This window comes from Pteronotus mesoamericanus, unplaced genomic scaffold, assembly GCF_021234165.1.
Source record: "Pteronotus mesoamericanus isolate MK-2021 breed Mesoamerican mustached bat unplaced genomic scaffold, CSHL_Meso_final contig_502, whole genome shotgun sequence".
In the NCBI taxonomy this organism is placed as follows: domain Eukaryota; kingdom Metazoa; phylum Chordata; class Mammalia; order Chiroptera; family Mormoopidae; genus Pteronotus; species Pteronotus mesoamericanus.
The window spans coordinates 6,642,683-6,663,426 of record NW_026555187.1 but is presented as its reverse complement, the minus strand read 5'-3'; the positions used below and the strand labels follow the sequence as shown (position 1 = coordinate 6,663,426).

Below are 20,744 nucleotides of genomic sequence, written 5' to 3'. Positions count from 1 at the left end.
AAAAAAATCACTTAGTTTTTTTGTTACAGGAAGCCAGTTTGCTTGCACTACAAGCGACTTTCTTCACTCTTCGGGATGAGACAGGCTCATCATTGTGAAGTGGTAGGGCCGTTAGAAACATCCTTCTTCTCCATTCCAACAACGACAGTGTGTTGGGCAGTATTTCCTATCAGAATGCGTCGTGGGGGGAAGCTTCATATTAACCCAGTGCATTGTGGGAACTCAACAAGGAGTGGATGAAAGAAGGAAAGAAAGCAAAAACCTATGAAATGCAGCCAAACAGTCCTAATCTTGCCTCCCTTCAGCACAAATCACATTTTTGATAAATTTTCTAACACAGACATAATAATTCAAAAGTGAAATCATCCCTCAGATACAGTCAGTTATCGGTTTGGTAAGTGAAAACTTTGATAAAGCAATTATGAAAAAAAAAATGGGCACTAGAAATACCTTTTCTGTCATTACCAGTACTATTCTGTCCTTTAAAATGCTTCATGAGAACCCATGGGTGTGTACATTCTGGCCAGGGAAAAACTGAGAAAGAAGTTTCATTTTTGTTGTTGTTTCTAAAAGTATTGGCCCTGGCCCTGCTGAAGTCCAGCTCGCTGCTTTGGTCAGGCTGAGAGCTCTTGAATGAAACCATGCTCTGCTGGATTATCTGTTAGAAACGTGAGCATATCAGAGGAAACAACCTCAGCCATCCTATCCTTTTGATAACAGTGGAAGATAGCCCCAGTCAATCAACGAGTATGTAGTCAAGGACACAAAAGGATGTCAGCACCTGAAAAATGTAAATACAGGGAGGAACCACCTGCCTTGGGAGCCTACCATTTGGCACTTAATTGGAATCTGCGAGTGAGTCCTCCTTGCTCTCTACTTGCAGGTTTCTATAGTAGGTAAATGTCGTGTCAGGAATGACACCAGGTATCACACATAGACGCACACGCACATGAGCACATACACATGCAGACCGCCACTTCTTGATTCATGAAAAATCTAAGACAGTTTATAAATTCCTATGGGACAGGGTGGAGGAGACAGTTCTGGTTAAGGGAGGTCTTACCGGAAACCATTTTCCTTGTAAATCTTTTGACTCTCTCCAACCACATATTTAGTAAGAGATTTCCCAACATTTTTCAAATGCTCGAGCTTTCGCTCAAAAAGCCTCTCTGCTGAAGTTCCAGTAAAAGCACCCATGGAAAATAGACTATATTGGCTGAGTAGGCAGCGTCTCTTGAGACCCTCCTGTGTGATAGGCGGAGTCCGCGAAAGTACAGTCTGAAAACTATCTTAACCACACCCTTCTCGCCATGAAGAAAGACAGTAATTAATGATAACTGCTCATTTAAAACATACAAAATTGAGGGTCTTGGTGCTTTCAGCACCCAGTTCTGAATAAGAAGCACCCTACTCTGACCTTGAGAATACAGATGTTGATGTGTAGACTAGCATTTCGGTTGATCCTAGAGATCCTGTAATGTCTCTTTTTTTGACTCAGTCTCCAATGCATGCACGTGCTCGTTTGGCTAATCTGTTCCTCTCTCATCAGTACTGATCAGGGGATGCACTTCCTCAGCCAGGGGGCAGTCCTGGGGCTGACCAAGGCCCCGTTGGAAACCGCCGTTGGGGTCTGGCCCCTGAGAACCGGGGCCCGGACTAGGGTGAGATGAACGAGGCATTTGTCTCAGGAGCAGCACTGAAAAGAGGCACATGCAGACTCAGTCATTGTATATAAAGCTAATTTCCAAGAATTCACGATGAACGTCACATCAAAACTTTAAATAAAGACAGCATCTGACTGTGTCGTTGCATGAGCCGTTGGGCTCTTCTCCACCGCATCCCGCCCTGCTGAGAAGTTGGAAGTGCCCTACTGCTGTCTCACATCCGAGACTGATGTTATTGGATCATTTCAAGGAGCCAATGAATGGTTGAGTGGCATCAAAATTATTGATGAAATGAACCAACTGGCACGGCCAACAGAGAGGAGGCAAGGGACTGAAGCAGCGTGATGCAGGGGGCACTGGGAGAACTGGCTGGGAGCCTCTCCAAGGATCTTGCAGTTCTTTGCTGGGGAAAGGGCGTGGTAAGACCCTGAGATTAGTATTCAAGCAAGTATGACTCTTTCCCAAGCCCATGAAATAATTTTTTTAGCCATCCCTGGAATACAATCCTCATAAGTGTACAAATTTCAAAATACATGGAAACAATCTTCCTAGGTTGTTCTCTTGTGATGGATGAGTCCAAGATCTTGGACTCACAAAGGAGGAGAGCAGAAGCTTCCTTAGGTATAACGCCATGAGTTGCACAAGGCAAGCCTGTTAGCCTCCGAATCTTGGTGCCTTTAATTGGCTGGGTGCCTGCAACTCCACAACCAGTTACATCCTTCTGCACCTCAAGGACCTTTGAGGGCCTTCAGAGCTTAATATGCTAATAGAGATATGCCTGGCCAAGGTGACCCCCGTAAAGTGCTTTCTGTCACCACCAACCAGACTGCATGTTCCAGTGGAAACAGGACCGAGCAGAGGCACTGGTGCCAGAGGAAAACTTAACGAAGCACCGCGAATGTACTAGGGAAACGATGCCAAGAGCACACTGTTCCCAAACAAGTTTGCTGTGAACTGGTCTTTGATGGGTAAACATTGTGTCAAACAAAAACTGACTAAATCATTATTATGTTTATAATTTTTTGGCAAAGAATACAATAAACCTAAACATGAGATTTGAGGGCCCAAACTCTTCTATGCAATCTGCATTTATAACATATTATGGTATATACATCACTAGTAGTAAGTTTATTCATATATTAAGCAAATATCAAGTTCCTCATTTAATTAGCCAAAGTTCCTTGAGAAGCTCACATTCTAGAGAGTAACCATACGTCCCAGCTCTATTTAAATCTCTCCCTGGCTTCTGCCATTCTAGCACTGGTCGCACGCTCTGGCCACCTTGCTTCTGAGGGAGTGCACCTGCCTTGCATATTAATTTAAGGAGACCATAATTAGGAAAGTACTGCAACAGCACATGGAGCATAACTGATAATTAACACACATTAAGGGCTAAATATATACCAAGCACTGTGCTAAGTATATTTATATATTGACATTAGCGTCATGTGATTTCACCTTGCAAAATCTTAGTATAAGCTTAAAACATTGTCACACGATATTTTCCATCCATTTGAGTGGACACTTAATATTTGTTTTGATCAGCTTTGGGTCACCACTAGCATAATAAACAGTACAAATAGATAAAAATAATAAACAATCACGTAATCGGAGAAAGATGATCTGTCCCTAAATCCTTGAGCAAAGGCCAATAGAAGCATTTATGCTCTAGGGTCAGATGTGTTCCTGGGGGTTGGGTAGCAGCAGGCTCGGCAATATGGTGCCGGGAGAAAACGCAAGCCTCATGGGGCATGGAGGGTTAGGGTAAAGCATTTGAAACCTCTGAGCTATGTAACCAGACCGTGAACCCCCAAACCCCAATCTAAAATACTAGCACCATTATGTTTTCATTGGCATTTGCATCTAGTGATGGTCAGTTGATAGTTCGCCTCAAAATGTAAGGCTTATATTCCCTCCTTCAAGACAGTCCCATTTCACTGTTTCATGGATATAATGTTATCAAGAATGCTGTCTTCATTGATTCATTTTCATTCAAGAAACCCCTTTACCTCTGGCTGGATTGCTCAGTTGGTTGGGGCATTGTCCCATATACCAAAAAACTGCAGGCTTGATTCCCAGTCAGGGCACATACCTAGGTTGCAGGTTCAGTCCCCAGCTGGGGCACATATGGGAGGCAACTGATGGATGTTTCTCTCTCTCTCTCTCTCTCTCTCTCTCTCTCAAATCAATAAATACATCCTTTGGTGAGGATTTTAAAAATGCCTTTATAGCTTCTTAATGTGCATTCACAGGTGTTTTTTTGTTTGTTTATTTGTTTGTTTTTTTCCTTTTTTTGTGAGTTGAATGCAATGGAAATCATAGTTGTTGTTAAAGGCACTAAACAAGCCACTACTTGTAGGGATTTATGCGGGATTGTCAGTTTGTTTCTTAGGTTTTCATATATTGCTAGGACTATATATATTACATATATAGGTAGTTATTTTAATAAACCTTTCCTTTAGTGTAAAATATATACAAAAATGCACAAGCACTAAATGTGGAGGTAGATGGATTTTCATAAATGAGTGCCCCTGTGTGACCAAGCCCCATGCAGATCCAAAAATAGACCTTTCTCCCCTGCACCGAAGAGCCTGCCTTCTCTTTTGTCACTGATACCCTGACTTCTAGTGCCATAAATTAGCAATGGCAGTTCTTGAACTTGATATAAATTGAATCGTACAGTTTCCTTGTGGATTTGGTGTCTGGCTTCACAGTATGTGAGATGTACCTGTGTTGTTATAGATATCAGTATTTCATTTGTTATTCTTTGTCTTTAGTGTTCTATCGCACGAATATCAGCAATGTGTTCCTCCCTTTTACTCCGAAAACAGTATTGTACACGGTCTCCGGTGTCCATGTGTGCTCATTTCTGTGGGGTTATGTCCATGACAAGAACAGCAGGGTCATGGGCCACGTGTTCAATTGGTTCTAGTACACATACCTACTTCCCCCCATTGTTTAGGTCATTTAGATTCATTAGCTGTGTATGAGAGTTTTCACTGCCCATATCCCTACTAGGAATTGCTATTGTTATCCTTTGTTTATTTTTCATCAGTTCATGGGAAAATGTAACATAGATAAAACAACACACACACAAAACAGATTCCTGGCTTCATGAATCATTTAAGGTGAACATCCTTGTAATCACTGCATTGGTTAAGAAATAAAACTGCCATTTCAACTTTCTTATCATTATGCCCAAATTAGGCTCTTTCCTGACTCAAAATAATGACCTCTTCCTTGCATGTGATTATATTTTCACACCCAAATGTTTGTCTCTCAACCCTATAATTTAGTAATGTACATTTTTTAATTTTAATTTTTGTGAGAAAAGGATACATGTACTTATGTGTATATTGCTGTTTGAGTTATTTTGTCTGTTGTTTGAGGAATAGATCAAAGTTAATCTTGGTATGTGTAGGTATCCAATTGTTCTATCACCATTTGTGAAAAAGCTGTTCTTCCTCTACTGAATTGCCTTTGCATCTTTGAAAAACTCGTCTGGCCATACATATGTGGTTCTCTATACCTCCTTATTTAGGCCTTGTAAAAGTTTTATTAGCATTATATTACCATTTTCCATATAAAGTTCTGGTTCATATTTTGTCAGATTCATCCTAAATATTTTATATTTTTGGTGATATTTCACATTCTATTTTATACTTTATTTTCATATTTGTTTTTTGCTAGTATATAGAACTATAATTAATTTTTGCTTATTTTTCTTATCCTTTAACTTTGCTTAATTTACTTATTGGTTTTACAAAAGATTCTGCTGATATCATATTTAGGATTGTTTTGAATCAATAAATCAATTTGTGGAGAACTGGCAACCCAACAATAGTGAGCCTGTTGATTCATAAATATGTATTTTACTCCATTTATGTTTGTTTTTAATTCTTCTCATTAGTGTTTCTTAGTTTTCTATGTTTAGGCTTACATTTTTTGTCAGATTTATCTAAGTATTTCACATTTTCATGCTACTGTAAATGATATTTTGTTATTTCATTTTGTTTTCTTGGATTATTGTTTGTTTGTATATAGAAACACAACAGATTTTTGTATACTGATTTGCATCCTGAAATCCTACTATATTTACTTTTACCCATTGTAGAATTTTTCTGTAGATGATTGTGTCTTCTCTAAGTCAAAAGAGTACTTTTTCTTTATAATTCTTTCCTTATTGTAATGGCTATAATCTCAAGTAAAACATTTAATAGAAATAGTGGGAGTGAACATCATTGCTTTGTTCCTGATCTTAGAGGAAAAGGATTCAGTCTTTTATCCATAACTATGACTTTAGCCAAAGGGTTTTTTGGTAGTTAAATTTCATCAGGTTCAGGAAGTTTTCTTATATTTTGGTTCCTGAGTTTTTTCAGGAGTAGATATCAGATCTTTTTAGAATGTTTTTCCTGCTTTTATTGAGATGGTCATACGATTTTATTCTTTGAGTCTGATAATACAGCAAATGAGCTTGAATGATTTTTTAAATATTAAGTGTGCCTTGCATTCTTGGGATTAAGGCCAACTAGTCACAATGAATTATCCTTTTTATATATTGTAAGACTTAACTGGCTAGAATTTAATAATAGTTTATGCACCTATATTCCTTAGAAGTATGGCAAATAGATTTTTCTGTTCTAATACCTTTATCTAGGAGGAGAAAAGGGAAATGCTGTCCTCTTGAAATCAGTTGGGAAGTATCCATTTTCTCTCATTTTCTGGAAGAATTTACATAGAATTGACATTATTCCATCATTAAATGTTTAGTATAATTCACCAGTAAAACTATATAGGCACAGTGTGTTCTTTGTGGGAAGGTTTTTACTACAAATTCAATTTCTTTGTTGAACAGATAAAGTGCTGTTCAGGTTGTTTACTTATTCATGAATAAGCATGGTGATTTGTAACTTTCAAAAAGATTACTATTTCATTACACTGTCACACTGAAATGATGCTTTTTCATGATATTCTCTAATTATGAATTTAATAAGTGTAATAATCTCTCCTGTGATGTCATCTTTCTGATTCCTGATAGTCTGTGCTCTCTTATTTTTTTCTGACCAGACTGGCTGAAGCTTTATAAGATTTATTAATTTTTATCTACAAAATGGCTTTGTGTTAATTGGTTTTTCTGTTATCTATTTCATTGGTAACCAATCTAATATTTTATTTTTTTCCTGTTCTCTGATTACATTGAGTTTTATGTGTTTTATTTTTTTTCTAGTTTCTTGAAGTGGAAGCTGAGGTCATTGATCTGCTACCTTTCCTCTTTTCTAACATAAGCAGTTAGTGCTATGAACTTTCCTCTAATTACTAATTTTACTGTTCCTTACAAATTTTGATATGCCATGTTTTATTTTCTTGTAGTTTAAAGTACTTTCTAATTTTTCTCTTGATTTTTTTCATTGGTCCTTGGGTTCCTTGAAACTTGTCTAATTTTTAATTGGAGTTTATCCCAGTATCTTTCTTTTACTGATTTTTTAATGCAATTTTATTTTGAGAACATATTTTGTTTGACTTCAACTCTTTTAAATTTATTAAGACTTGTTTTTGTTCCAGAATATGGTTTATGTTTATACTTTTTTCCAGTAGTACACAAATCAGTATTTTATTTAAGCAATAAAGTTTGCTCTGAAATAGTGTCTTGGTTTGTTTGAGTCCTGCCATGTGCTCCTCCCCATATGTAGACTGAAGACTTGATGGGATGGAATTGTGTTAAACTGTTCTGCACCTCCTACCTCATCAGCTTTAGGGCTGGTTCCACTTCAAACACACAGACAATTGCTCTTTAATTAATTAATCAACTACTGCAAACAAAATTATCTTACGTGTAGGGGATGAATATCAGGTAAGATGGGCTCAGTCCTTGTCTGCTGCTCATCACCGAAGTACCCTTTATTCTCCACTCCCCGTGCCTCTCGAGCCGGGCTGTCAGGAAGGAAATTGAATGTTGACACAAGATGTGGGATAAGCCTGTGGTTGACATTAAATCATCTAGGAGATTTTCAAAAGACTGATACTCAGGTTATACTCTATAACAATTAAATATGAGGGAGGAAGCAAAGTTAGTATTTAAAAAAACATTGAGATAAACAGTATGATGAGAACTTGATTTACTGCTACTCTTACTCAGTCTTTAATAAGAGGTCATACTTTGTACCCATCAAGCACCCTCTCTGGCCACAAAGCCAGCGTGGTCTCAATAACGGCCCTCTTCAACAAATAGAAAGTACAGACATACCTCTGCTCTTGCTTCAGCTTAATACATTTTTGGGAACGAATCAATAACGCAATAGCCCCAACACCGATAATACCCAAGACAAGCACAACAACCAGTATGGAGATATCTGGAATGGAGAAAAACAAACAAAGAAACTTGAGTTTCAACTAGGATTTCGACTTTAGGACTGTAGAATATTAACATTTAACTGAGCTATTACAAGCCTGGTTCTCCTTTTCTTAAAAGACTTTGATACCCTCCCCTGACAACAATTTTTTTACATATAAAGAAAAAGATCAAAATATTATACAAATTGTCATCTATATTAACAATTATCACTCCACCCAAGATTCCATTATGTGCAAGAGAACCATAAACAGCAGATAAGTTTTGATTATCAATTAACAGACTCTGAAGAAGCCTTGTTGGGTTACAGGCTCCTAGAATACCTAATCCGAATTTAACTGGGAAAAGGTATATTAATTCTAAAAAGCAATGAGAGTAAACTCAAATTTGGGCATTTATATATGCAAAATAATTTTAAAAGACCATACAAATGCATACAGAAACACAACATATATGTAATAGACTCAGACAAGAAGAAAAAAGCTTTTTCACTGGCTATGCTTTTGATATATACAAGACAGTATATTCTAGGATGCTCACTGGTGACATTTAAGGTCTCTTCCCAATCCACAAATACTTCTTCTTCCTCACACAGGCACTCGAGGTCACTGCCATCCACCTGGAAGAGTAGGCAACCGTGTCATTTTCTCAAATGACTGACAGGAGCTGTGTGTTGTACTTAACTTAGCTTGATGCTGGCTAGTTCGACACCAAACACACACACACACACACACTTTCTATCAATCAATTAACTAAACTGCACACTGAAATCAATTCTCAAAAGAAATAAGCAAACAAAATACAAGAATCGACCACCTTTGAAGATGGCCTGTGAACCAGAGAATGATTCAAATTCGAAACCAGATAAACAAGACGACTTGGGTGATCTTTCCAGAAGGCACCCGTGTCAGCAAAGGAACAACCCCTGCCAGAGTCGAATGTATCACAGCTGAAGAACAGGCTCTACCCAGGCCTGACAATAATGAGGCGATATTACTGTGGGATGGAAGTCGGGGAGCAATGCTTAGTTCATCGAAAAGCATTGTGAATGGCTGAGAACACACACTCTTCCTGTGTTTAATCTCAGCGTTTCCTTCCACAAAAACTGTGACTTGTTCTTCATCTGTAAAAGTCAGTATAGGAATAGGACTCACCTTTTAAGTTGTTATGAAGCTTTTAAAATTTAATATGTATATAAGGTGCTTGAAAGAGTGCCTGATACATATGCAACTCAATAGCAGTGTTCCTGATTAATTGAGCTTAGGAAAGATGTTATTCACAAACATGACTACTTGGCACTAATGTTATTGAATAGTGTTAATTGAGTAAAAAATGCATAATGTTTTGTTTTTTTCCAAAAGGCAAATGTCGAGGTTTAGGTAAGTTAACTCTAAGTAATATTATGATAGATCCAACTTTAAACTTTAGGTTTAAACTTCATATGTACATAAGTTACTGGGTTTCTAGATTACCAGTCTAATAAAAAAACATATACTGGCAATATCTATATATAATATCTGACTTGGCTCTTGGGACTAATTTTATTGATGATATATGAAAAAATGGTTCCCAAACACACATTTGATTTAAAACTCACCGTACAAACATACATGCACACATACATGTGCACACACACTCTCACACACAGGCCCAGGAATAAGCCCTAGGGAAGTAAATGTCTGGGAAGGCATTAATTTAAAAAGGAGTCAAGTCTTACAGCGTTTTCATTGCACTCAGAGGAGCAATTGGTTGAATTGTAGATCTTTTCAATATTCACACATTCGCCATTGCTGCACACCTAGAAATGATATAACCGAGATAAATTGGAATAACATGCCCTTAGTATTTACGTAGTTTTTACTGTGAACAGTCACATGTAGAATCTTCCGTGGAATACAAAATTCTCTGTTCATCTTTGGTGGCCATTGAAAAATAATGCGCTCTGCATTCAAGTGCCGTTACACACAAACTCCTTAACCACAGAAATGTCTGTGTCTTATTGATTCTTCAAGTGGGATCTGCATGTTTTTGGTGTCACATCCAGAAAATCAGTGCCAAGACCAATGTCCATAAGCTTTCTCCCTATGTTTTCTTCTAAGCGTTTACTGTTTCATCCCTTATAGTTAAGTATTTAATCCATTTTGAGTTAATTTTTATTTGTGGCATAAGGTAAGTGTCTGATTTCATTCTTTTGCCTGTGGATATCCAGCATTCACACCACCATTTATTAGAGAGACTGCTTTCCCCATTGTATATTCTTGGGGCTTTCATCGAAGATTAGTTGACTGCATAGGCGTAGGCTTATTTCTCCGTGACGGGAGGGAGGGCGGGAGGGAGAGGCGGCCTGGGGGTCAGCAGGAAGGAGAAACCAAGGCGGGAGGTGAGGGAACGGGAGCTGCGTGGTGATGCGGTTTGGGTGATTGGCCATTGGTCAGGCTAATGAACTTGGTGGAATTCTTAAGAAAAGAGGGGGTTTGACGGGGAGAGGGTGTAGAATGGAGGACCTGATATCTTTACTTTGGAACTTTATTGCCCGTTTTATTGACCCTACCTGTGACAAAGGGCTCTGCCTGTCATTAAATTAATGGATGAAATAAAACATCCATGTTTCGCATCATTACAACCTGAAAATATTTCCAAAGTACAGAAACAGGCTACCACAGGAAACTTTTTACTAAAGTGGCAAAGGCACTTAATACTTGTTAAAAGATAAAGGTAGTTACAGGATAGCTACAGGGATGTAAATTACAACATGGGGGTTATAGTCAATTATATTGTAAAAACTGTGTATGGGGCCAGGTGGGTGCTGGAAATGTCAGGGGAACACGTGGTAAAGTACATGATTGTCTAATCACTCTGCTGTATGCCTGACACTAATACAAAAAATATAAACAATTAAAAATAATAAACTGGAAAAAATCACATTTAAAAAAGAAAAATTACTTGTTAAGGTACTTCCTGTGGACCTGTGTCCTTGCACGGGGTCTTAGGTCCTCCCCAAAGAACTTGCAGCCTTGTGCGCAGAAGCCAAGCAAGCGACACCGAGGGCTGTAGCGCCCTTGCCCTCTGGATACGCAGCGCTAGGGGACAGGCTCCTCTGCGCTGGCCCGGGTCAGTGGTGACGGACTGGCGTGCAGCCCGCGCACTCAAAAGTGAGGTGCCGTCGGTGAGAGGGAATCTATTGCCGAGCCTCGCAGATACTGCTGCCATCAGAGAAAAAGTCCTCCTGGACCACCTGTCCTTCCATTTCTTGCAGGACACTCAGCTCCACCCTGATCTCACCGGGCGGCAGCTGCGTGTGCAGCCTGGTGTTGCCCGCAACGTGGTTGCGTTGCACGTGACTGTATATGATTGAACACTGGGGACTTTGTTTTAAAACCCAGGGAGATCTCAACTAGATGGAAATAGTGAGATACTTCTGATTTATATTTTTTAATTTTTTGTATGTGTGATGAAGAGATAACTAAAGAGAGAGTTTTACAGCAATTCCTCTGTGCCACAGGTCAGACTAACTTCCTTCCTTCCTTTCCCTCTCTCTTCTACTCTTCCCTCTGCTCCATCCTTCTCCTCTCTTCGCTTCTCTCTTCTTTCCTTTTCTTTTCTTATTGGCCCTGTCCTAAGCTCTGCAATATAACCAATGCATAAAAAATAACTATGAAGAGACAGTAGAATATTTTTATATACTTTAAGTTCCTTGTGTCTAAAAATAACATCTCAATGGAAAACTAAAATGAATTCTGTACCTAGTGTCTTTGTGACACCTCCATAGACTGGCATTTGCCATGACTGGGCTCCCTCACCAGGAATTGGTCCAAGAACAGCACCGTTGTGGTCAGTAAATTTCGGGACTAAGACTGCTCTTGGAAGAATAGGTGCTCCATGCAGTGGTACGTGGCCACACTGTACTTGTAAGGTCAAGCTGCGCTCCTTAACAACTGCTCCTCTAGCCCCGCTCTGTCCAACCCCTGCCACTCCTAATGGGGCTGTATGAAGTGAATGTCATACTTCTACCTTGTGCTTCTGGATGACTTTCCTTACTTGAAGTGAATAAAATACTGTTTGGTATTTTATTTTAACCTGATGCATCGCACTCTATCTTTTTAAAAATCCCTGAACTTTCTAGACTGTGGTTGGTACACATAACTCAATTTTCACAAAGAGAGATCTCTTCCCATTTTCATATTTATTTAGTTCTTTTAATGGGACGCTGTATAATTAAATAGTTTCTTGAAATATTGGTCTTCATTAAGTTCTTAAAGTCTAATCTTTTTTTTTACATTCTGAGTTTTTGCTTTCCAATTCATTTCTCTATTGCATTATATGAGGGACGCTGTAATGTTTGTAACTTTTGGCATAAAGAGGGGAAGCCACATCACAGAAAAAAACTATTCAATTTCAAAATAGTTAATTTTTAAATAAAGTCTTATATGTTTTCCATATATTCTTGTGTTTATAAATGTTAATGAACCCTGGCTGGTGTGGCTCAGTGGACTGAGTGCTGCCCTGAGAACCAAATGGTCATGAGTTTGGTTCCTAGTCAGGGCACCTGCCTGGGTTGCGGGCCAGGTCCCCAGCAGGGGGCGTCCAAGAAGCAACCACACATTGATGTTTCTCTCCCTCTTTTTCTCCCTCCTTTCCCCTCTAAAAATAAATAAATGAAATCTTTTTTAAAAAGCATTGATGAGCTGGCTGTTGTTTTCAGTATGCATTCTAAAGTTTCATCTTGAAATAATAAACCCTTTCCAATACAACCTCATTCTACTGATTCAAATGTATTTTTTTTTTCAGCTCACCCAAAACTCCAGTCACCCTGAAATGGTCCGTTATCTGACTATGCTACACACCTTGTAACATGGCATATAAAAGACTTTTTAGGAAGTCTTTTTTCATTTTCTCTGTGTTGAAAAACATTGTTCATCAGTCAAAGCTGAAATGTCACTCATATGGCATTAGAAGAAGCCATTCCATGTTCTATAAGTGAAGTCAGTCCTTCAGGCTCAAAGGCTCTTTGGGCGCATCACTATGAAAGCTCTTGTGCTGGGTGGTAATGATACATTTCATTTAACCTATGAACTTCTCCAGGGCGCCCGTCTCGGCATCCCGTGGGCCCTGCCCAGTCCCGGCACCATGCAATGTGCCCAGTGAACGTGGCTGAATGAATAAAATAAATGAAAAATGTATGGCTACTTCATAATCTAATTTATTCAAAAATTATATCTATAATTTCATTAGATGTCTACCGTAAGATGCTAATTAAGCACATTTATAACACTTACATATCGTTTGTATCATAAATATCTGACAAAATGAATATGTGTGATAATGCTATTGCTACTCTGCTCAGTAAAAAAAAAGATACCTTATTTTTTTTTCCCCTGCTTTCTCATATATAGGCCCTCTGGAACCAATTATAGGATCCAAAGGTGTGTTAAAGTGGCTGAACCAAGAAGTTTTCATAAAAGAAAGAGTTTTCATCTTACCATTCCATCTGCACATTTTGTTCCAGGAGCAACCAGGCCAAAATCTTTAGAATTGTGATATAAATAAAAGGTTTTGCAAGCAGTGGTGATATTCTGCTTTGGCACCTGAAGGTGGTAGATCTTTTCTTCCCCGAGGACAGAGGAGTGTTGCCCACCGGTGCAGTATATCTTTCCACACTTGACGTTTCTGAAGAGAAGGGACGAGAGTCTCAGACTTGGGACCAGAAATGGAACTTGAGAGACTAGGCTTGCCCCGAAGTGGCCTGGCCACTTTTTCCTAGACCCAGGCTGATCCGCCAGCTGCACAGGGCCAAGAGAGGCGGGGTAAACTGCTGTCCACCAAGTCCCGAAGCTGGCAACCGAGACAAACAGGTAAAGGTATGAAATGATCACGGCTTCTGATATCCCTGCGGCCCTCACACATCAACATTAGCTCAAATTTACAGAAGGGTATTTTCATTAGTAATTTGAATTAGCATAACTTTAATCAGGATGCTAAGATTCCTTATCCTCTCTTGCATAGAGCACATTCGTTGATTCTCACCATAAACTTTGCTATTATTATAACCTCCATTTTAAAGATTAGGAAGTAATTGGAAATAAGGGAAGTTAAATGACTGCCCATTTTCATCACTAGATTTAGGAGCAAAGCAAACTCGACCCTAGGTTTTTGCAGCTGTTTTCAGTCCCAGCCTGCTCTGTGGACCCCAGAAGGCCTTGCCTGGTGTCGGTGACAAACAGGCCAGGATGGCTCAGCTCGTGCTTTAAAAATCAGGCCCGACTTCCACTTCTCCCATTGCCTTCCAATTTCAACGTCTACCTTTCTTTTCATGGCTCCACTCTTTCCTTCTCTCTTCTTCGGTGCCCTTCTTTACGTACTTTCCCCCTCTTCCTGTGTCTTCCTTTCCCTTTTGCAGCTTTTCCCCTCCCTTTCTCTACTAAGAATCCGAAATGTTCCCCATCATTCCTCCAACCAAGTCCATGACCTTCAGCCACTACATAGAGCGCGTGAGCGCCGGCTGACGCCGTAGCGGGTGCGTGCTCGCCCCCTCCCGCCTCCCTCGCCCCAGCTTCCTCCCAGCAACAGTCAGAACAACAGCTGCTCTGATTTGCAAAGCTTCCTGAGAGGGCACTTACTTCTCCTCACAGGGAATGAATCTGCTGCCCTTGCTTTTGCAGTAGCCGAATCTGTTTCCCCTTTTATTCATCATGTAGCAGACCTCAGGACTGTCTTTGGCCTCTGGGTGCAAAACAGTACAATAAAGGTGAAACCACAAAAGCATTGTTCATTATTTTATATTGCTCATTATAAAATATTTTCTTTTTCTGATGTCACTGAAATTTCAGCATTATATAATGGTGAAGCAGAATGGGGTACATAAGTAATTAAAAACTATTTTAGTCCCTCAGGAGGCTATTTTAGTATGGACATAAAAAAGCAATAAACATACCTTAATCCACATACTGAGATAGTGAATTACTATGAGAGGTAATAACAATTAATATTAAAGGTAGTATGTGAAGAGATGCTGGGTAATACCTTGAAGCAAATTCCGCAAATAGCATGATTTCCCATTCTGGCCCCAGCACAAGGCAATGAAAGAGGTGATGGCTGCCAGCGTTAGCAGGCGCCAGCGGGGCCGTCTCTCACCGTGATCAAACAGCTCAGAGCACTGGTCGTCCCGCGTGGGACACGTCCCCATGAAGCAGTAGCCTTTTGCATTCTTGCAAGGGAGGCCATTTACTTGGAATTGGTCCCTGGGGCACCCAGAAGAGTGGCCAGTACACGCCTCAGGAAAATCACATTCATCTTTTGCTGGTCTGCAAATAGACCCTGCTTTTTTCATCTGTTGAAGACAAACGAAGAGATTGAATCTTGGGCACATTTAGGTAGATAAGGTGCAGTGAGCAGAAGGAAGGCTGGCCCATTCAATTTACCTAAAGAAAGTTTTAGGGCCGAATTGTAACTTCTTTTTCCGTTCCACTGAGAATTACCATCATTGGCGACTGCCTTGGCTTGTATTAGTTTAAGTAACGCTAAGACGGTGTTTTTGAAATTTGGTATTAGAATGGTGCTGGGCAGAATTGGAATGGACGTGAATTGGAGAAATGAACAAATGCTCTGCCTTCTTCGATCCTTGCTCCGGAGCTTCTCCCCTCCCCCAACCACCACACACACACACACACACACACACACACACACACACACACACACCCTTGAGAGCCCCTGCCTATTGGGAGCAATCTCCATTCCCAAGAAATCAAGTTTCTCCCGAAGTAGACAAACTCCCTGGTTCTCATTGGAGGGCACGGCATGGAAGGATTCTCTCATTCAGCCCTTCAACGTGCATTTAACTGCGCTGAGCTCTGGAAAGATTTCAAGATGAATAAGACATGCTTCCATTCCTTTGTGATTTCACAATCTAGGAAGGTGGGAGACGTGTCAGTAAATGCTTGAACAGAACCATCTGGGTTTCTGGTCACGTTTCCTAGAAATATACCTCCCATTCCAGCCTAATCCATTTCCCCGTTAGTCCACTCTTGCTGGAATCACCCCAAGCTGAGGGTGAAAAGGTGGGTAATGATTTACAGAGGAGCAGGAGGCATGTTAGCCATGTGACTCCATTCCTGAAAGACCAAGCGCCGCTTACCCACGTCTCCCCTCTCCACACCGCAGTGCCGCCCAGGGCTCGGAGGTCGGAGCATCCCAGAGGAGGCTATGTCCCAGCGAGCCCAGCCGCAGTCTGGGACGGGTGGCGTAGGGTCATGCAGTAGTCAGACAACTCTTGGGTCGTCTGTTCACTTAATAAACCGAAAACAGGGAAGCCCAATGCGAGCCAAGTGTCCTACCTGACAAGCTTCACAGCATTCTCCCTCTGCACAGGTAAATCCTGGCTTCAACACACACTTGTCTGCGTCACAGCAAGGATTAGTGCACTCCTGGCGAGAACCAAAAATTAAAGATCAGAAATCAGTTTGCTGTTTGACTCTTGTTTGAAGAGTTAATTAGTTGCACTTTTGTGTAATTTAGCAGCGCTCGTCTTTCAGAGTTGAATACAAATGCATGGTCCTTGGCTATCATATTTATACAGGGTAGGGAAAAAGAAGGTTTACAGCTGTGAGTATGCAAAACACAGAGTTTATTCTTGTATTATTATTTATTAGTTATTGTATTATTTTCCATAGAAGCAACTGTAAACCTACTTTTGTCCAACTCTGTGTAAGGACTCCCACTTGCCACTGGGGTTGGAGACTTTCACTTTGTCTCCTTTCCCATGTGGCTGTTCTGTGCCCGGAGCTGACGAATTCCCGGGGCAGCACACAAAGTCCAGTGTGCGATCTCCCGCTGTCGGTCCTCTGGGAGGGCCCTGCTGCTTCTCTCTGCTAACTGTGCGGTGCCAGGTGATACGACTGCTGAAGATCCGATTTTACGTTTTCCTCCAGATACCAACTATTTCAGCCTGATCTTGCTGGGGTGTTTTTTTTTTTCAATGCATAATTAAGTAATAGCAGGAGGGTGGACACTTAGACCCTATCTGCTCAAACAAAATTTAAACTGCAAACAACACTGTCTGCATACTGCCATGTGTCTTGCAGCAGTCCCGAACCTTTCTGGCACCAGGGACCGATTTCTTGGAAGACAATTTTTCCACAGAGGGTCGGGGGTGGAGGTGGGATGGAGCTCAGGCGGCAATGCAAGTGGTGGGGAGTGGGAGGAAGCTTTACTTGCTTGCCCCCTGCTTGCCCCCTGCTTACCTCCTGTCGTGTGGCCCAGTTCCTAATGGGCCACCGCCCAGTACCAGTCCGTGGCCTGGAGGTTGGGGGCCCCTGAATTATGGTACTTCAAGTGTTAGAATGAAATTGTAGAACCACTCCAAAGAAGGCACATGGACAAAAGTATCAATTTCCGAAGCTAAATTCTCTTTACATTTAATGAAAGACATGAGAAGATTTGATGTGTTATAACCTCTGGACACATTCCTGTACCACTCTAATGGTAGAGGCTCGTAATTGTCATCCTACGAGACTTGTTTGAATTGTGCCGTGTCTGGAGTGTAGACATTCAAAATGTGGTCCTTAGACCTGCAGCATCAGCTTAACCTCGCGAATTGGTAAGAATGAAGGATCTCAGCCCACTCCAACATCCCTAGCCAATTTACTCGCACTTGATAATTATTCTAGACAATTTCTTGACAAAAATAACTTCTATGTTAGAGAAAAGCCAATTAAGAATTACTTTAAAATTTGCCTCAAGGGGTGATTATAAAAGTTTCAGAGACCAAGACTGCAATAAATTTATGAAAAGTTGGAAGTTTCCTACTCAATTACAGTTTTCTTACAGCATGAACAATCCTACCAGGCTATAAGCTAACTTCATAACTTCCAGAGTAAAACTGGACTGACTGCAAAGAAGTTTGTAGAATGAATTCTACCATGCGTGACAGATCAGACAGGAATATGGATGGGCCGGTCTCACAAGACGAGCCAATTACTATGTAAACCAGGCCAACGGGAGAGCATGGACCTCCAGCTGAATCGTTATACACAATTCATGACGCGGTGAGAAGCCTTGGAGGAGGCTGCACCAATAGCTAGTTTCCTAATGAGGGGAAAAGGCACATTTTTAAAAACTTTACAAGGAATACCATGGGTGATCGATGGCTACACCCCTGCCTAGCTTTTGGCTGAGCACCCGCGCCGTAACTTACAGACAACAGCGTTTGCAAATACCTGAGCGGGGCCGCAGTCGCATTCTTCTCCCTCATCCAGCTTCTTGTTTCCGCAATACGGAGAATCACTTAACTTATCAGAAAACGGGACATTAAACATGCACGTTGGCTTGTAGTCCTTCAGGAATTGCTCGTACTGGATTCTGCTGCACTTACTGAATTTTAGTGCGGGAACGCTAGAGATGGGGTGAGTTCAAAGCACCGATGAATCATATCAATGCATACCGGTAAACAGCTGTGAACGTTTTATAAATAATCGAGAAAGAACAAATTTTAATGAGAAACCCTAAAAGCCCATTTACTTTTCTTACTCTGGTTTTACTGTCATAGCTGAGTCACCGGGCTGTTTATTACAGAAAATGCCTTACTGAAGCCCGGCCGTCACAGGCTGTTTTCGTGAAAGCACCCTGGCTAGACTGCTTCCCGAATATCCTTCCTGAAGCCCACGGTTTAGACTGACTGTTTGTCCTTGACGTTTCCATATTAATTTTTATTCGTTCTTGAATAGTCTACATACTTGTTTATCGTCCATGTGAGATTATGAGCTTCTCAATTCATGTTCAAATTTAAAAACAGAACAAAACTAGTTAGCACAATGCCTAGGACAGAGTACTTCTTTATAAAAATATGTCAAAACAAACGATTTATTTAATAATACCTTGCTCATCCCAGGAATGCAATGTAGTTCTAAAAAGAACTTTACAATTAAAAAAAAAACAACAACCCTGAAATTCACCTCCCCTCCACCTCCCTTTGACTCCCTTCTCATTATTATTGATGCAATGATTAAATACAAATGGATGTTTAGAGTCCTGAATGCACTACATTATTAGATAGGGATAGTAGAACCCTGAAAATAAATGACTAATGATGTAGATAATAATACAAAAGTAGATATCAGTTATTGAACTCTTCCTCTATGCCAGTCACTGTGCTTCGGTGCCTTAGATACTTTACTTCATTTAATCAATACGTAGAAGCATTGACCACCATCAAGAAACATTTTTTCTTAGTGTATACAAGGTGCTACGTGTACCCACGGTGAAAAGGCTCCAAGATGTACAAGGCTTAGGGCCTGACTGCAGATAATCCTGAGCTGGAAGGGAGCTGGCCACTCTCTCATTCTGTACCTACAGAGTACCCCAGGTGCGCCCGGGACTCTTCTGCTCTGTGGTTCTTTAACGGTGAACAAAGGAGAAAAAACAAACAAACAAACACACAAACACCCCCGACCTCATAATGTTTGTATTCTAATGGAAGAGTAAAACTCTAATATGTAAAACGTAGATTGTATTAGACAGTGGTGAGTACTGAAGAGTGGGGGGAAGACAAGCAAAGGGACAGGAGTGGATAATGTTAGGGTGCATGTGTATGAGGGGGCAGGACTGAAAAATGGGGTCAGATTAGGGTTAGGCTTTGCTGGCCATGATGTTTAAGAAAAGAGTAAAAAGAGGAAATTATAGCTTATAGTAAAGATGACAAATCAAGGCACGTGGAGTGTACTCCTCTCCTAAGCACCTTGGTATAATTATGAATTGACTGTCATGCACTCTTGCAATATGCCCAGAGGGAGTTTTAGAATTTCTTTCATCATATCACGAGGAAAGACACTACCCACGGGTAAGATTTAGCTGCCAAAAGGAAACACCTTTTCATGTCTGCTTTTGTCATCGACCTTCTGGAGTGTATTAGGAAGAACTCTGTAGAATTACGACATGCCCCTCCAACATGGAGTTTTAATCAAAAGTCACTCCCAAACTAGTTCAGTGTGTTCTCTATGTCATTTGAGCCTTACCTTCCACCTCTGTCCATCACACACCTCCCCAAAGCACAGGTGCACGGGTAACCGTCATGCTGCATCCCAAGGCTGTGGCCCAGCTGGTGCGCCATCCTGCTGGCAACTACATTAAGGTCGGGTAAAAGGTCCTGATGGCAAAGAAGGGTGTGTATTAGACATTCCTACCAGAGAGGGCGCTGCGGAGCACAGTGCTCCGGGCTGCTGGTCCAGACCTGTGCCCCCGCTTCTACTTAGCTAGTACTTACTTGAGAGGCCATGGGCTTGGTTGCCTAGTTTTCAGCCCCTCGGCTTCTTTAATTACATCATGAGGTTGGACAAATGATGTTTTGAGTGTCCCTAACTCTGTAATTTTGAAATTCTTTTTTGTGGCACAGTAATGATCATTGTTGGAGTTATGTACACACGTTCTTTCAAATACCTAAAGGTTATTAACTAATGTTTTACCCAATGAACTAAACATTGTTGGTCGTTTTCTATGTATTAGATATTTGAAGGGGTAAAAATAAAATATGCATGGCTCATGTTTTCAATGTATAGTCTCAAACTGCACAAAATTTTTATGCAATCATGAGAGGAGAGTTTCTACTATTAAAAAATACCAGCAGTTTTGTGCTGCAAAATCCAAGGCAGAGTTGATTGTTACCTGTTTGTAGCTCTATTTAATATTTAATCTTTATATTAATGAAAAATATTAATTTCCAAAGGGGTGGGGTATCAGGTTAC

The 20,744-nt window shown here is 40.6% G+C and overlaps 1 protein-coding gene across 1 annotated transcript in view; it reads right to left on the bottom strand.

Annotated features, from left to right (window-relative positions):
* Nucleotides 1-824: 824 nt before the first annotated feature.
* The window catches only part of ADAM7 (ADAM metallopeptidase domain 7), a 41,666-nt gene continuing 21,746 nt past the window's right edge, over nucleotides 825-20,744 (bottom strand). Inside the window, exons 11-21 of the mRNA XM_054578819.1 lie at nucleotides 20,019-20,149; nucleotides 18,225-18,399; nucleotides 16,344-16,433; nucleotides 15,145-15,340; nucleotides 14,631-14,733; nucleotides 13,494-13,680; nucleotides 9,731-9,811; nucleotides 8,554-8,632; nucleotides 7,909-8,014; nucleotides 7,496-7,595; nucleotides 825-887 (exon numbers count right to left, since the gene is read on the bottom strand). Of these exons, the coding sequence (XP_054434794.1) occupies nucleotides 825-887; nucleotides 7,496-7,595; nucleotides 7,909-8,014; nucleotides 8,554-8,632; nucleotides 9,731-9,811; nucleotides 13,494-13,680; nucleotides 14,631-14,733; nucleotides 15,145-15,340; nucleotides 16,344-16,433; nucleotides 18,225-18,399; nucleotides 20,019-20,149 (1,311 nt within the window). The remainder of the gene's footprint in view (nucleotides 888-7,495; nucleotides 7,596-7,908; nucleotides 8,015-8,553; nucleotides 8,633-9,730; nucleotides 9,812-13,493; nucleotides 13,681-14,630; nucleotides 14,734-15,144; nucleotides 15,341-16,343; nucleotides 16,434-18,224; nucleotides 18,400-20,018; nucleotides 20,150-20,744) is intronic.